This window comes from Periplaneta americana, chromosome 4 (assembly GCF_040183065.1).
Source record: "Periplaneta americana isolate PAMFEO1 chromosome 4, P.americana_PAMFEO1_priV1, whole genome shotgun sequence".
Taxonomy (NCBI): domain Eukaryota; kingdom Metazoa; phylum Arthropoda; class Insecta; order Blattodea; family Blattidae; genus Periplaneta; species Periplaneta americana.
The window spans coordinates 70,197,675-70,215,053 of NC_091120.1; the positions used below are offsets into that span (position 1 = coordinate 70,197,675).

At 38.7% G+C, this 17,379-nt stretch overlaps 1 protein-coding gene across 1 annotated transcript; it reads left to right on the plus strand.

Annotated features, from left to right (window-relative positions):
• Positions 1 to 15: 15 nt before the first annotated feature.
• Positions 16 to 13,826, plus strand: LOC138698926 (spidroin-1-like). The gene is made up of 4 exons (XM_069825123.1): positions 16 to 59; positions 456 to 1,148; positions 7,236 to 7,286; positions 10,841 to 13,826. The coding sequence occupies exons 1-4, from the start codon at positions 48 to 50 to the stop codon at positions 13,709 to 13,711; spliced, it is 3,627 nt and encodes a 1,208-aa protein (XP_069681224.1). The 5' UTR covers positions 16 to 47; the 3' UTR covers positions 13,712 to 13,826.
• The last annotated feature ends 3,553 nt before the right edge of the window (positions 13,827 to 17,379 follow it).

A 17,379-nucleotide genomic window follows, 5' to 3' on the forward strand; every position in this document is an offset into this window, starting at 1 on the left:
GTAGGCAGACGCATCTCTGTGCCTCATCCAACAGTACACTCGGCAACATGAAGTTTCTCGTAAGTAAGCTCCTAAAACATCTAAGTCTTATAGCTAATATTTAAACCACTAGATGCAAAAAAGACAAATTCAATTCCAAAACATTCAGATCAGTTAACTCAAACATAGCCTACATATTTGAACCAATGCAATATATACGTATGTCTTCAAAATTCAATCTAAAAAGTTTTATATTTTATCCCTCACTTTGCAACGAAACTTCATTAGAAAGTAAGATACATTAAGTTAAGAGAGGTAAATATAAATTGTTTAATATATGTAAATGAGAACAGTCAAATTATTCGTTAATTTTTTCGAATCTATTTCACTTCTATACAATTTAATCGAATCATTGAATTACTCTGATGTTCCATGTGTTACATTAATGTCAATACAAACAAATATGTTTCATACAGATCTGCACCATCCTATTGATAGCGGCGTCCTTAGTTCTGGCTGAAGACCAGAAGAAGGACAAGAACACAGAAAAGAGAGGACTCCACGACCTGGGTTATGGTGGAGGAGACTTTGGACATGAAAGTGGTGTGTCTTTCGGAGGTCACGGTCTGTCACTGGGAGGTCACGGAGAAGGATTGTCTCTGGAAGGAGGTCATTCTTTCGGAGGAAGCAGTTTCGGTGGCAGTGAATCCCACCACCAAGCTCAAATCAAGTCTATCACCATTACCAAGGAAGTCAAAGTACCTGTTCCTCACCCTTATCCAGTTCACGTCGAAAAGAAAGTGCCAGTTCCTGTCAAAGTCTCTGTCCCCGTACACGTAGAGAAGCCGTATCCAGTCCCTGTGCCCAAATCCTATCCCGTGTACGTGGAGAAGAAAATTCCCTACCCCGTAGAGAAGACAGTTCCGTATCCTGTGAAAGTTCCTGTGAAGGTTCCCGTCCCTGTACCACACACCGTCTATGTTCCTAAGCCCTATCCAGTGAAGGTTCCCGTTTCTCAACCCTATCCAGTGAAGGTGCCGGTGGTGATAGAGAAGAAAGTACCAGTGTTCATCAAGGGACATGAAGGAGGTTTCAGCGGAGGTTTGAATGGTCACAGCTTTGGTCATGATCTCGCAGGTCAGGGAGGATTTGGTCATAGTATTCACCACTGATTTTTTCTGACAAAGTGAACATGCTCAGATGTTACAACGTATTTAACATATCTAGTCTTGTTTCCTCTCATTATTTTTGCTATTGTATTTGACATTCATCATTCCGACGGAGATTCCATAGACGTTTCTGTACATTAATTTCAACGTAAGTAGGTAGTGAAGTTTCTTATTGTTTCGTTTGAGATTTGAAGTAATGTTGAATAAATGCTGAATCTAAAATAATCATATTCTCATCATTTATGACACCCTTATAACTTCCTTCATAATCCACATCCTTATACTACGTGCTTATTTGTCCTCTCTGTGAATGGGGCAGCATCTGAGAAAGCCTAATCGATAAACTATTTTATATATTGAAAGGAAAGTGTCATTTTGACGTTGCGACATCCGTGTTACGTCATCGCACGTATAGCTATGAAGATACATGATAATGAAGCTAAAAGAGTTCGAAGTACAGACTTAGAGAGCACCTACTCTATGTGGGACAGCACAAGAAACGAAATATTGTAGCAGCACTAATTAATGAAGTAATATTTCCAATAAAATTGTGCAGTTATGAAACTAATATAACCTACATAGGGATTTAACACAAAATAAAACAATTTATTATATTATATACTGCACTTAATTTTATTCACTTTCTGAAACAAATTCTAACACAAAGACGTATTTATGTACTTATTTAAATATTATTTATTTATTTATTTACTTATTTACTTACTTACTTATTTACTTACTTACTTATTTATTTATTTATTTATTTATTTATTTATTTATTTATTTATTTATTTATTTATTTATTATGGTGAAGTTAAGGCCAAAAGACCTTCTCCACCACACCAAATACAAAAAAAAAACAATGGAGAGAGAAAAAGTAAATAAGAGAAAGGAATGCGAATACAAATACAAAAATACAAATGCAAAATAGAGGAGGAAAAAATACAAGTATAGAGATAAAATCACAGTAAGTATACATAAAACAATTTTAGACAAATAATTATAATATCGCACAGCGTGAGTGACCTATTTAAATCATATTTACCTACTTTTAGACATTTTACTAGAACTCGTTCTTTCCCATCAAATCCTTGAAAGTCCGCATGGCGTTTCAACTCGTAATGTCGTTTTATATTGTACTTTCTCATAAAGAGGTACTGTTTGCATACTAAGCATTGTATATAATTTGCTACAATCTTACATAACATGTTAAATGTTATGGTTTATTTAACGACGCTCGCAACTGCAGAGTTATATCAGCGTCGCCGGATGTGCCGCCATTTTGTCCCACAGGAGTTCTTTTACATGCCAGTAAATCTTCTGACATGAGCTTGTCGCATTTAAGCACACTTAAATGCCATCGATCTGGCCCGGGATCGAACCCGCAACCTTGGGCATAGAACAGCGCTATACCAACTCGCGAACCAGGTCTACTTTTCATAACATATTTTCACATTCCACATATATTAAAAATCTACGCAATGTAGGGAATTCAGCGCGGATTATGTCTATAGATTTAGATGCAGCCATTTCTTGGACTTCACGTTCTTACGCAAGAATTCTTACGTCTCCGCCGGCCAAAGCACTGTCAACGTATTGCGAATCTCACCGGACCGGTGGACATCAATGACGTCACGCCGCAACGAAATAGGAACAAAACAGCTGGAAGGTTCAATGGCCATCATGGCAGCTGTACAAGTTGTTGCAAGATTTTGCGAAATTTCCATAATGTCATCTCGTTCAAAGAAAAGAGAGCATAAACAATTTATTTCTTGAACCAGTAGAAATAAGTGGTCCGTTGACATGTTAGTTCATAAGCCATTAACATTTTTTTACGTTGTGCTCATTACAAACAATACAGCCATGTCACAACAGTGCACGATGTCATTCTTCTGTTAATTCCCGCCTTATACAAGAAGCAATCAGATGGCGGCTGATGGACACTGCCACCACTTCTGCAAGCTGATGGATTTTTTTTATTTTTATTGGGTTATTTTACGACGATGTATCAACATCTAGGTTATTTAGCGTATGAATGAAATGAAGGTGATAATGCCAGTGAAATGAGTCCGGGGTCCAGCACCGAAAGTTATCCAGCATTTGCTCATCGAGGGAAGACTCCAGAAAAAACCTCAACCAGGTAAGTTGCCCCGACCGGGATTCGAACCCGGGCCACCTGGTTTCGCGGCCAGACGCGCTGACCGTTACTCCACAGGTGTGGACAAGCTGGTGGAACCGGTGCGACACCGGTGGAGCATCAGTGACATCATCATTGAAATTCGGAATTCGGAACACCGTGATGCCATGAGATTGCTCAGCGCTGATTCAGAATAAGCTCTGTGCTAGCAGCTCGGGACAGGAGAGGCCCTGGACTCGAGCGCTCCTTCGAAGAGACTCTAGTTTGAGGTACAGGATTAATGAATGTTTTGAGATATAATTATGACCAATTAATTTGACATTGGGAGAAAATTCAGATCCCTTCGATACAAACATAAAATTCTATTGGCGAAACGAAAACACATATTATGCACTTTAAAAACTAAACAAAATCAAGTAGAAGTCACCAACCCAATATTGAAAAATTCACAAAAACATATTTAACTTAAATCAACTATCGCAAATGTATGATATCTGCACTATCCCAGCATGAAATATCAGAATAGCAAAAGATTATGATGATTATGATGATATGATGATGATTATGATGATGATGATGATGTTTAATACGGCGCTTCAGCGTCTATGGCTAACAGAAAAATAATACCAACGGCATTTTCCTAATGGAATCTCCAACTGTTATCCGTGTTCATCGTCTTTCATGTATAATACTGCACATGTAACACACATGAAATATGCTTGCATACATCCAGTACAGTGTGCAGTTGTTTTACTCATTAAAAAGCAAGCTCCGTTGTCAAACTGATAATATCATGTAGTGATTAAGGAAACCATTTTCGCACGTGAGCTTACAGTTGAAATTAATAGTTTTAATCTAATTCTGTTATCAGAAAAAATGTTCAATTTATAATTTCTGCATAAAATTATGTAATTCCCGTCTATATTTATTTACAAAAAGTGGACAACGAGCTGCATCCTTGTGTTATACTTCTTTATTCGAAATCTCCCTGATTCTACTATTTCCAATGTAATTTACTAATAATAAATATACAGAGTTATTAAAAACTCTGGCGCCATAGACAAGCTCTGTTAATAGTGAAGATAGTGCAAAGTGGAAACAGGTGAAAGTTGCTGGAAATAATGTACTTTTCGACATAGAATGCACCGTTGAGGCTGTACACTGATAAAAGCATCAATGAGAATGGAAAATTTCCTGTTGCCACATGTTCAGTACAATGACAGCCAGCTTTTCGCCGTGTGACACTGAATCACGTGCATAATACACATACTCACGAGCACATATATTATATATATATATATATATATATAATGTATCACTGATTTTGTGTATGTTAAGTTTCGCGGCTTTTTAACATCTCATAGTGGCAAAGAAACAGGAATTTTTAGAAATTTAATTCTTGTATGGACTTTTCCCTGAAATTCTATCCTACTGGTAATACTGATAATTATTGTCATTAATTCATAATTTAGTCAGCACAGGACGATGATTGTGATAATGTAAATATCCTATTTAATGACAAACTTCGCTATGTGGCAACTGAGCATTTGTCGGTTCTCGAGGTTCGTGCCAGTATACAGCCTCAACGGGGCATTCATTCATTCATTCATAGTGTTCTGCCCAAGGGCAGGTCTTTCACTGTAAACCCAGCATTCTCCAGTTTTACCTATTTTCTGTTTTTCTCTTTGTATGTGCATATGCTCCATATATCTTAATGTTGTCTATCGTTTGATATCTTCTTCCGCCACGAACTCTTCTCCCATTCATCATCCCTTCCAGTGCATCCTTCAGTATGCAGTTTCTTCTCGGCCACTGACCTAACCAATTTCTTTTTTTTTTTCTCCTCCTAATTAATTTGAACATAATTCTTTCTTCACCTACTCTTTCCAATGCAGCTTTATTTCTTATTCTGTCCATTTCACACGATCTATTCTTCTCCATGTCTACATTTCAAATGCTTCTAGTCGCTTCTCTTCAATTCGTCGTAATTTCCATATCTCTTTCTCCTTACAATGCTAAACTCCATACTAAGTACTTCACTAGTCTCTTCCTTAGTTCTCTTTTCCAGAGCCTGCACAAGATGTTCCCCTTACTATTAAAAGTTTCCTTTGCTATTGCTACCCTCTTCTCGACTTCCTGGCAGCAACTTATGTAACTGTTTACAGTACACCCCAGGTATTTGAAGTTGTCCACTTGTTCTACTGCCTCATTTAGAATTCGCAAGTTTACCTTCTTTTTTATCTTTCTATGATTATGGTCTTCGTCTTGTTTGCATTTAACTTCATTTCATACTGCTCACAGCTGTCATTTAGCTACACTAGCATGTCCCCGAGTGTCATCTCCTCTTCTGATAACAACGCCATATCATCAGCAAATTCTTATGTAGTTTATTCTTCTTCTTCCTCTTATCACTCCTCCCATGTTCTGAAAACAGTTCTTCACTAAATCCTTCAAGTATATGTTGAACAAATTAGGTGATAAAGGGCATCCTTGACGTACTGCTCTCCATATTTCACTTCCTTTAGACTTTTCTTCTCCTATCCTGATTTTAACTCGTTGTATCATTTAAACATTACTGAACAGCTTCGTCTCTTTCCAATCCACACCAATTTTCATTTGGATTCCTATCAGTTTATTCCAATCTACTCTATGAAACACCTTTTCTGGGTCCACAAATACTACATACACTTCTTTCCTCTTCTCTGGGTATCTTTCGCCGATTGTTCGTAGCAGTTCAATTGCATCTCTCGTACCTTTTTCCTTCTTGAAACCAAAATGCTCTTTATCCAAACTTCCTTCCATGTAAGAATATAAACGTCGATTCAGTAATCGCAGGAGAAACTTCACCGAGAGTGATATCAGGCTTATAGTCCTGAACTCCTTACATTTCTTGGCATTATTTTTCTTCGATATTGTAAGCAACACTGTCTGCGTAAAATATTCAGGCCATTCGTCTCTCTCACATATTTCGTTGCATAATGATAGAATAACGTTGAAAATTTAAGCATATTAGATTGTTGTTGTTGTTTAGTGAACTGTCCAAAGACAGGTTTGAACATCACAAATGACACCAATAACGCATCACCCATGAGGCAACTAAGGCAGAAGATAATAGGGTAGGATGGGCAGTTCTTTTCGTCCTCCATTCCATACATCGCTGACTAGTCAGACTTAGATGCATACAAACAACTGTTCTTCCTCTGGCACTAATCGTCAAGTGAGATGTACTGCCTGATAAAAGATGTACATATCAGCCAGAACCTCAATCAGAGGTAACATTGGATTGAAACATACATTTTTGGAATAACTCTCCCCTCTTTACATTTTTCGCTATCTGCACTAATAACGGAGTTTCTACATGGCATCGAACTTTTGAATTAGGCCTACCTCTGTTTAGTCAATTGTCCGAAGGCAGGGCTGAACCTCACAAATGATACCAATAAAGCACCTCTTATGGTGCACCTAAGGCAGGAAGTACTGGATAAGGTGGTCAGTTCCTTTCCCCTGAATTATCTTGTATATGATTTATACAGTACGTAATATAGTTTTATAGTTGAACGTATTAGCATCATAGTCTCAAGTTACATAGACTAGACGCTTGTCTTATCTCAGCATGCTTCCTAGAACACGACAAGTATATTTTTACATTCTAAAAGTAAAATATGGCATCAATAATGCACCTTATGCAATTATAATGCTTTGAAATTAATGTATTTAGAAGGAAAATAATTCAAACTGGGAGTTAGATTGAACTTATATCTATCAGCAGGATACCAAGAATAAGAATGTAAAGTGATCTATGCTAGTTATACTACAATTAATACGCAAATTTCATCAGTTCTGCATCACAGACGTTCTTTGTGCTCATCTTGTGTAGAAAGCATTAGATGTGCTAGGTGCAAGACCGTACATTACAGTATATAAACCCTTCACTGCATTCTAGCTGACAGACGCATCTCTGCACCTCAAGTACTCATACACACGGAGACATGAAGCTTCTCGTAAGTACAAATCCAATCGGCACATTATTCAAGTACCATATTGAGTATAAGAAGAAATGTCAATAATAGGCGTATTAAGTGTAATAAATTGCTGAAGAGATTAGAGTAAAATCATTTTGCAGCTAGAGATCGAATTTAAAATTACGAATTTCAACATCAATTTATATAAAAACAATACACTATTACGTTAGCCAGTATAGTATTTCAAAAACATTTGGGGAATAGATAGAGGACCTAAAAACAATAAAAATTGCATGTAAATAGGTAGTAATTTTGTTTTTTTTTTTTAATTAAAGATAGGTTTTAATTCAGACATATTTAATTATTACAACTTTAGTTTTATATTACAAAGTCCATGCGTAATTATCCTACAGATAGTGTCACCATGATTTCTAGAGACAGTAAAAATTATTGAATAAAATGGGCTAAAATCCTTGATTAAAAAGGATAAAAATTCGTGAGTGAAAACGAAAATTTCTTGAGTAAACCTGAAATTTTCACCCTGTTTTATCAAATTATTATGTTGCTTAAGATAATTGACAATTATAATTATATATTCAAAGTTTTTCGTTGACAATAATCTAACATACTTAACATTATTTAACATTCAAAGTTCTATGCAGACAACAGTTCTAAGTTTGTCATTGTAAGGTTTGTTCTTCTATTTGTTAGCACACACGAGAATTGTGAAAAAAAAAAGTTCACAGTCAACATTAGAAACTGGAACCCATTTAGCTTGGAGTGCTCCGTCCACAAAATCACTGTGATCTTCACGTAGCGACAGCAAACCTTCTCGAACTGAAAGTCCAGGACTATTTTTAACTATGTTCTTCAGTTCACTGTATGCATGTACTGCTACATCAGGTGATAGATTCTTTAAGGTTGGCATCTGATCTAAGAGAGGTTTCAAATTGCTTTCAGTTACATCAATGCTTAAAAAATTCTGTTAGTAAAACAGTTCTGATACCGGTTGAAGAAGTTTACTACACAAGAAACGACATATATCGATCGACGATCAATACTCTTATACTTCTCCGATAGCGTCTGCCACTTATCAAACAGTTTACGAACCATTTCAACTCACACCATCTAGCGCCAACATTCCAGACTTTGTGCATCTTTCAAACAGAACTTCTAAAATTTTCAAATTTAGACAATGTATTTATTAATTGCCGAAAAATTGCGTCTTTTTGCGAATAACGACAGAAAATATGCTAAATTCACAAGTCATAGGATTTTTGCGATTTTTCGCGAGTTGAAACGTGTAATTATGATATTTTTATGTGAACCATGTTTTAAACTATGTTTATTTGGTTCTTAGGTTTTTCGCGATTTCGCAAGTCACGAATTTTGACTCTCTTTAATGATTTCTAATACAAACTTCTAAGCTGCATCAAGGATTATCTTAATCCTTTCCTCATTCCAGCTATGTGTTGTATCTGCTCACAGCATTCTTCAAAATGCTGACGAAGAATTTCAATGTTCTCAATAAGTCTTGAATACAAAATTGCTTATCAATTTCTCCATAAGTAAAAATCCAATGAATTGAAGTCAGGAGAAGGAGCAGGCCACCGTATGTTGTTCATGCATGACTGGGCACCACCACATTTTTAGCTTTCCACTAGAACGATTGGAAGTCAGCGTTTCCCTAATAAATAGATAGGTCGCGGGGGACCATCATCCTGGATTGTTCGTTCGCCTGACTTCAGTTCATTGGACTTTTACTTATGAGGACATTTAAAAGTAATTGTGTGCTGAAAGTTTACTGAGAACATTGAAATTCTTCGCCGGCGTGTTGAAGAAAGGGTGTTATCAGATAAACCATACACATGGAATATGGTACAGGATATGACAGTCCATAATTATTCGGAGTTTAGATGGCTGTATTACAACTCATTATTTCCATTTTGAACACTCTCTGTAGACTTATAGTCTACATGGACTTGGTAAACGAAGATGTAAAAATGCCTTGTAAATAAGTACCTATATACTCGTATGTGTAAACGGTAACTAAAAATAAAATGATATTGACTAAATACTATTTAACTTTATGCATGTGTTTAGGTCCTCTATCCATTCCCCAAAGGTTTCCACCATATTAGTTACAACCCTACATTTCGGCAAGGATAGTAAGGCTTAATTTGGTTTTTATAATATGCTCACAGAAATAAAAGATAAATCAATTACAAAATAATGCTGCCATTTATTCGTCAGTAAACTTGGTAAGTTAATATAATGGAAATATGCAGCCATTCTGTACATCTCCTTTAAGATTCCCAAATATAGGTCTTACACAACTAAGGATGTTTTTGGATACTTGCGGTATTATTTCCCGATACATAAACGTAGTGTTTAAATTATTGAAATAATATGTACCAATTTCGTATACAAAACACGCGGTAGCGTCACAGCGAGGACATTACGTTCCAAGTCGATATTTCGTGCATTCAGTTCCCGAGGGTGGTCAGTAGAGATGAACAAAACTAACTGCCGTTCTCACTCGATGTGTTCGCTGCATTTGTCTTTCGAGTCTCGGCTCGTCATTCCAGCTGCGCTTCGAGTCTCTCTCGTCATTCTCGAAATAGCATTTGGTCGGCGTGGAAAGATTTCGTAACTTTGAATAACATACATCATTGAAATAAATGACATAAATGTTTAAATGAGACAAAAAGACAAAACAGAAGAGTATCTTGGTTATCAACATTTTCTGGTTTTATTATATAATATTACCTACGGTTAGGCCTATATAAACAGAAAAAAATTCTCAAATAAATTTGAATTTCTAAGAAACATAGAACATGACATTAATATCATTTTACTTGAGATTACATAATTGATCTTAAACATATGAAAAGAAAATTCCTATCCTTTTAATAAGGGCCTAGTAATTAAATAAAGACTGTGGAACGGATTATTATACACTTAAAGGTAGAGATATTTCAAGTAGGCTACTTGATTGTTTATACATATATAACAGTTGCCAAAGTAGATAAAAGTTCAGTCAGGTATAAACAAATGTGGTGATTAAAGGCTGCTTTACTTCGGGAGATGATCAATATCGCGTCGGGAAGACTCGAAAGTCTTTACGTCAAGGACGCTTTGCGGGCGCTGTTAGTCTCGCTTTCTTGATCGTTGTTCATCTCCAGTGATCATGAATTTTTTCCAGTATTCTAATCCTTCTGGCCGTGCTATGGTTGTAGGATTCACTCTGTCTGTAACAGTAAAGAGTATCCGGAGTATTTGTTTGGAGATAAAGGTGGTAACCATATAGGACTGGCATCTTTTCTGCTACTAATGTCTATTTTCTGAACACATGAGTTTTAACTTCCCAGTATTCTGAGAGTGTACGTGGTCAGTAAAAGATGTAACTGTAGTGTTACGTAACAAATATAATTACAGTCAGTTCTCTATATCAAATCTCATCTTTGGGAAAATAAATTTAAAATTGTAAAACCAAAAGTAACTTGAAAAAACAATATTTATACCCAAAAATTACTGCTTTTCATCATTTTTAATTGGGTGAATAATTGAACTTACGTTTTAATTATTAACAGAAGTGTATCGTGCTGCTGATGGTGTCATCCTTAGTTCTGGCAGATAGCCAGAAGGAGGACAAGAAAACTGAAAAAAGAGGACTATACCACTTGGGATATGGGGGCGGAGACTTCGGACACGGAGGTGGTCAATCGTCGGGTGGTCACGGAAGCGATCTGTCATCGGGTGGCCATGGAAGTCTATCACTAGCAGCTCACGGAGGAAGCCTGTCTTCTGGTGGTCATGGAGGTCTGTCATTTGGTGGCCACGGAGGTGGTCTGTCATCTGGCAGCCATGGAGGTCTATCACTAGGAGGTCACGGTGGAAGTCTCTCATCTGGTGGCCATGGAGAGCTGTCACTGGAAAGTCACGGAGGAGGTTTGTCATCTAGTGGTCATGGAAGTCTATCACTAGGAGGTCACGGAGGAAGTCTGTCATCTGGTGGTCAAGGAGGTCTGTCACTGGGAAGTCACGGAGGAAGTCTGTCATCTGGTGGCCACGGAAAAGGCTTGTCATCTGGTGGCCATGGAGGTCTATCACTAGGCCACGGAGGTAGTCTGTCATCCAGTGGCCAAGGAAAGGGCCTGTCATTTGTTGGCCATGGAGGTCTATCACTAGGAGGTCACGGAGGAAGTCTGTCATCTGGTGGTCAAGGAGGTCTGTCACTGGGAAGTCACGGAGGAAGTCTGTCATCTGGTGGCCACGGAAAAGGCCTGTCATCTGGTGGCCATGGAAGTCTATCACTAGGAGGTCACGGAGGAAGTCTGTCATCTGGTGGCCACGAAAAAGGCCTGTCATCTGGTGGCCATGGAAGTCTATCACTAGGAGGTCACGGAGGAAGTCTGTCATCTGGTGGCCACGGAAAAGGCTTGTCATCTGGTGGCCATGGAGGTCTATCACTAGGAGGTCACGGAGGAAGTCTGTCATCTGATGGTCAAGGAGGTCTGTCACTGGGAAGTCACGGAGGAAGTCTGTCATCCGGTGGCCACGGAAAAGGTCTGTCATCTGGTGACCATGGAAGTCTATCACTAGGAGGTCACGGAGGAAGTCTGTCATCTGGTGGTCAAGGAGGTCTGTCACTGGGAAGTCACGGAGGAAGTCTGTCATCTGGTGGCCATGGAAACCGTCTGTCATCTGGAGGTCATGGAGGTCTATCACTAGGTCACGGAGGAAGTCTGTCATCTGGTGTTCAAGGAGGTCTGTCACTGGGAAGTCACGGAGGAAGTCTGTTATCTGTTGGCCACGGACAAGGTCTGTCATCTGGTGGCCATGGAGGTCTATCACTAGGAGGTCACGGAGGAAGTCTGTCATCTGGTGGTCAAGAAGGTCTGTCACTGGGAAGTCACGGAGGAAGTCTGTCATCTGGTGGCCATGGAAATGGTCTGTCATCTGGTGGCCACGGAAAAGGTCTGTCAATTGGTGGTCATGGAGATTTGTCACTGGGAAGTCACAAAGGAGGTCTGTTATCAGGTGGGTATGGAGGTTTGTCACTGGGAAGTCAAGGAGGAAGTCTGTCGTCTGGTGGCCACGGAGGTGGTCTGTCATCTAGTGGCCATGGAAGTCTATCATCAGGTGGTTACGGAGGAAGTCTGTCATCTGGTGGTCATGGAGGTCTGTCCCTAGGAAGTCAATTATTTGGTCTGTCATCTGGTGGCCACGGAGGTGGTCTGTTATCTAGTGGCCATGGAAGTCTATCATCAGGAGTTTACGGAGGAAGTCTGTCATCTGGTGGTCATGGAGGTCTGTCGCTGGGAAGCCACGGAGGTGGTCTAGATGGTCTGTCATCTAGTGGCCATGGAAGTCTATCATCAGGAGGTTACGGAGGAAGTCTGTCATCTGGTGGTCATGGAGGTCTGTCACTCGGAAGTCACGGAGGTGGTCTGTCATCTGGTGGCCACGGAGGTAGTCTGTCACTTAGTGGCCATGGAGGTCTATCACTTGGAGGTCACGGTGGAAGTCTGTCATTTGATGGCCATGGAAGTATGTCACTGGGAGGTCACGGAAAGCTGTTGTCTGGTGGCAACGCAGATGGTCTGTCGTCTGGTGGCCATGGAGGTAGACTGTCATTTGGTGGCCACGGAGATCTATCACTAGGAGGTCACGGAGGAGGACTGTCAAATGATGGCCAAGGAGGTAGTTTGTCATCGGGAGGCCATGGAGTTCTGTCACCAGGTCACGGAGGAGTTCAGTTATTGGGTGGTCATGGAAGTGTGTCACTAGGAGGTTATGGAGATGTGTCGTCGGGTGGCCATGAAGGTTTATCACTCGGAAGTCACGGAGGAAGTCTGTCATCAGGTGGCCATGGAGGTTTGTCACTAGGCGTTCACGGAGGTAGTCTGTCGCTGGGTGGACACGGTGGGGGCCTGTCATTGGAAGGTCATCAACACAATCTTGGAGGTCACTCTTTCGGTAGCGGCAGTTTTGGAGGCGGCGGCGCACAACACGAGTCACATGTAAAAGCCACTATTATCACCAAGACAGTTGAAGTTCCCATCCCTCAACCTTATAAAGTAGAAGTCGAGAAGAAAGTTCCAGTTCCTGTTAAAGTTCCTTACACAGTACCAGTAAAGAAGCCCTATCCAGTATCGGTACCAAAACCCTATCCTGTTTATATAGAGAAGAAGATTCCTTACACTGTGGAGAAAAAAGTTCCTTATCCAGTGAAGGTTCCAGTGAAGGTTCCCTATCCCGTCCCTCATCCAGTACACGTTCCGAAGCCCTTCCCTGTTAAAGTACCTATACCACAACCTTATGAAGTGAAGGTTCCAGTTGTGGTGGAGAAGAAAGTCCCGGTGTTTATTAAAGGCCATGAAGGAAGCGGTGAAGGTCACGGTCAGGAAGGTTCTAGCCAGGGACATCAAGAAGAATATGACTTCGGTGGACATCATTAGATTTATTGAACATTTGTAATTATTATTATATGAGCATGTAGTTGTGTAACATTGTTATAATATATCCTATTTTTTTTTTCATTTAATATGTTATATAATAAAATATCAATAAATTCTTTTGTTTTTACATAAACCACAATATTTGTATTTATTTCATTCGTGAATTGACGATGTATTTAATATGTAAACATATATAAAAATTTAGGGAGTAATAATGGACAAATGGAAAGAACTAGACTTCGAACCTCATCTATCTGTATCGTTTTCAAAACATAACATAAATTAAACTATAGGAAGAACTGTTGAAGTGCGAACTAGCTTGCGGTTTTTATGCTATCATCGAGCGAGGCGCTCGTTCCTGTGTGCGGGTATCGTATAGTGGCGGTGATGTAATCAAACATGTACAGTTTCCTTAACAATTTATGGAATAAAACTACTAAAAATTTACTCATCAATTTTATGATAGCAGGTGCTGAACCTGGCCACTTTCGTTACCTACACATTTCTGGCACCTCTTTAAGAAACAATCCATCTCTCGCTGTAATTCTCCTTGAGAACAGCTGGCCAATCTCCTAATGGAATTTCAGTTTCAGTTCTTTCATGGTTTCTGGGTATGTCTCGTATATGTTATCTTATATTTACCCCAGGAACAAAAGTCGCAGCAGATTAAATCGTGGGTTAGAGAGTGTCACAATTCCCTGCTAATTCTGTCCTGATCGGACATTCCCTTAATTTATGTCAATGGAACATTGGCTCTATAAACTGTGAAAGACCTCTTGGAAAAGGAAAAAAATCGCGCTTCCTGTCAGGAACTTTTATAAGGCATGTGAGGGCAAAATCGTATTCACGTATGTGTGGACTTTAACTGTTGTCTAATAAACAATTATTATCGTTCTTTTGATTCTTTCGCAACTCAAAACGCTTCATACACCCGTTTCTTACAGTATAGAGTCACATTATGAAATATATTACTAAGTGATTCAGAGTTTTAATAACATTTAGTGAATTCACATAATATTATGCTTGGAGGTGCATGCAAGCCTCGCCCAAAATAAAAAAAAATTGTAAAGTTGGGTATATTTCTCCGTTATACATAACTTATTAGACAGAACCCACTCACCGAATGACCCATTTGAAGTTAGGCTTATATGACTTTAATTTTAACAAATAGACATAACTGAACATAAAAAAATTCTTCCTGCTTGTAAATTTCGCCGATTGAATTTTTAAATAAAATTTTCCAAGCGATGATCAAAGTCACCTAATGTTACTTCGCTGTGAATTACACATTGTGTGTTTTGTTTCTTATCCTAAACCAGTGATGCCAACCTGTCAACCACTCATTATGGTGCCAACACTTGGAAATTATGGTATTTTATGGTACGACAAAAATAAAATTAAATAAAAACAGATATTGAATCTATGCGAGAATTTATTTCTCTTATTTGTAAGAACAAATATTTTACAACCTTCTTAATGTAAAAGCAACAGCTATTATTTTATAATAACATACTTTCCTAATAAAATTAAATGTTGATGAGATGGCTGCATATTCGATTTCAGGTGGATGCGTATAAAAGAAATATAATATGTTCCCGTCGAATCATTACACAGTTTACAAGAGGTCTTGAATATAGGTTCCAACTAGGGCTTGAAGTCACGTTGATTTCCCAAACAAATTCTATAATAAAATTATGTTTTCGATATTTCGGACGTTCATATTTTGTAGTATTTTCACGCTGTAACAATTTCTTTTTTGGTGTTATGGGCCGATTATTATCTTCTTAACTAGATTCCATAGCAGCGATTAAAATTGCACTATTCACTGTGAACAACTGATACGATGTATGCACAGTATTTTGATTAAATTATTGCAACCGCTGAAAATTAATTAACCTCAATAGTGAAAAATAACTCTATCATTGATGCTCAGCGAGTTCTCGGCTTTGTTTCATTCAAATTTACAGCCAAAACTTGAACTACATTAATATTAATGAAAATCATCTGGCAAATGCTACATTGCATTAAACTGAACAGTATACCTAACCTCACTTTCAGTATTAGAGTTTACGATATTATTGGAGTCATGAGGTATGAACGAAAGGGTAAGCAATGTCAACAAAAAATATGTCATCATATTCCTGAGATTCAAATCTAGCTCTAATATTGGAACTATTGAAGATTGTGCTGTCATAAACAGATATAGGAAATCGTGCAACAATATCTCTAACTTTCAAGGACTGATCACAGACAATTTGAATATTAAGGAAAAAAATCATTTTACTTCCATCAATACAATCCAATACAATAGAAGTGATTCTCACGTGGGAGGTCTGGGCCCTCTGGTGGGTCAAAGGTCAGTTAATGGGGGCCGCGAACAAAATATTAATAACAATCCTTGAACCATTAAGCAACATGGTTATAATTAGTTTCGTGATAATGGGAGTATAGAGCATTAGGCAGTTTTAGGGTGTTCAACATAAGCATGCGCCCGCAAATTAGAGATTGGATATATCCTCCTCCAGTGACCTAGGCAACAAGTTGACAGACGACATGTCGAACCAATAGGTCTGTCTCACGTTCGGGCAACTCAAAAACTTCAGTCATCCATTCGATAGCGTTATACGAATAGGATCGATATCTCATGTTCGAGAAACCGAGCGTACGAGGAAGAGAAAAAATAGGAAAGATGGAAGAATGCTGAGTTTGCAATGAAAAACATTTCCTTTGGGCAGAAAACTCTGAATGAATACATGAGGTAATTATCACAACCTCAAATGACACGATAATTTCAAAACACAGTTTCACGATGTGTATACAAGTAATGAATGAAACTACATTATATTCATAATCATATCTGAATGTAGTTGAAACGGAGCTTCCAGGCTAAGATGCCTACTGGTGCATGTGTTCCCAGACGTTTCGTCTACTACTGCGTCAGACACCTTCAGTGGTTAGGTATCCTAGATCGAAGTCTTCTGCTAGGGGTACCTGTAGCAACTGATAACCTGACTGGTTGCTTGTCCTTATCAGTTGCTACAGGTACTAGTAGCAGAAAACATCGACCTAAGATACCTAACCACTGAAGATGTCTGCCGCAGTAGTAGACGAAACGTCTGGGAACATCTGCACCAGTAGACCACAGCATCTTAGCCTGGAAGCTCCGTTTCAACTAGACACCGGCCGTGAATGCCTACATGCCAAGATTATATCTGAATGTAGTTAGATGAATATAAAAATCGTGATTTCTGAGGTTTGTATTTCATGAAGTTACGTAACTTCGAAACTATGCTCTTCAATAATTGTCGGCTTGAGGCTGTGATGTAACAGACAACGCGTCAGATCTCCACTGAAAAGATATTATCCTATAATTCATTGTTGTTGTTGTTGTTGTCTTGTGAAAAGTCTAATGTAACAATTCAATTAGTTTGATTTATGTATTTCCACCTACTTATCTAATTATATATATATATATAGAGAGAGAGAGAGAGAGAGAAAGTAAATGCACATTGGAGCTTTTTTCTCTCTATGATGCCGGGAGGGGAACATCCCTATGCACCGCGACCTGAGGTCTATTATGCGACCCTGGGACGAGTTGTAGCCCAACGACCGCACCTACGCCGAACCGACATAACCCCCAACACCCTAACGACCAGTCCCGCCATCCT

Coding starts and splice junctions, on each gene's coding strand:
- LOC138698926 (XM_069825123.1), top strand. Junction 1,149..7,235: donor TTGGTCATAGTATTCACCAC/TGATTTTTTCTG, acceptor TCTAGCTGACAG/ACGCATCTCTGCACCTCAAG. Junction 7,287..10,840: donor ACGGAGACATGAAGCTTCTC/GTAAGTACAAAT, acceptor AATTATTAACAG/AAGTGTATCGTGCTGCTGAT.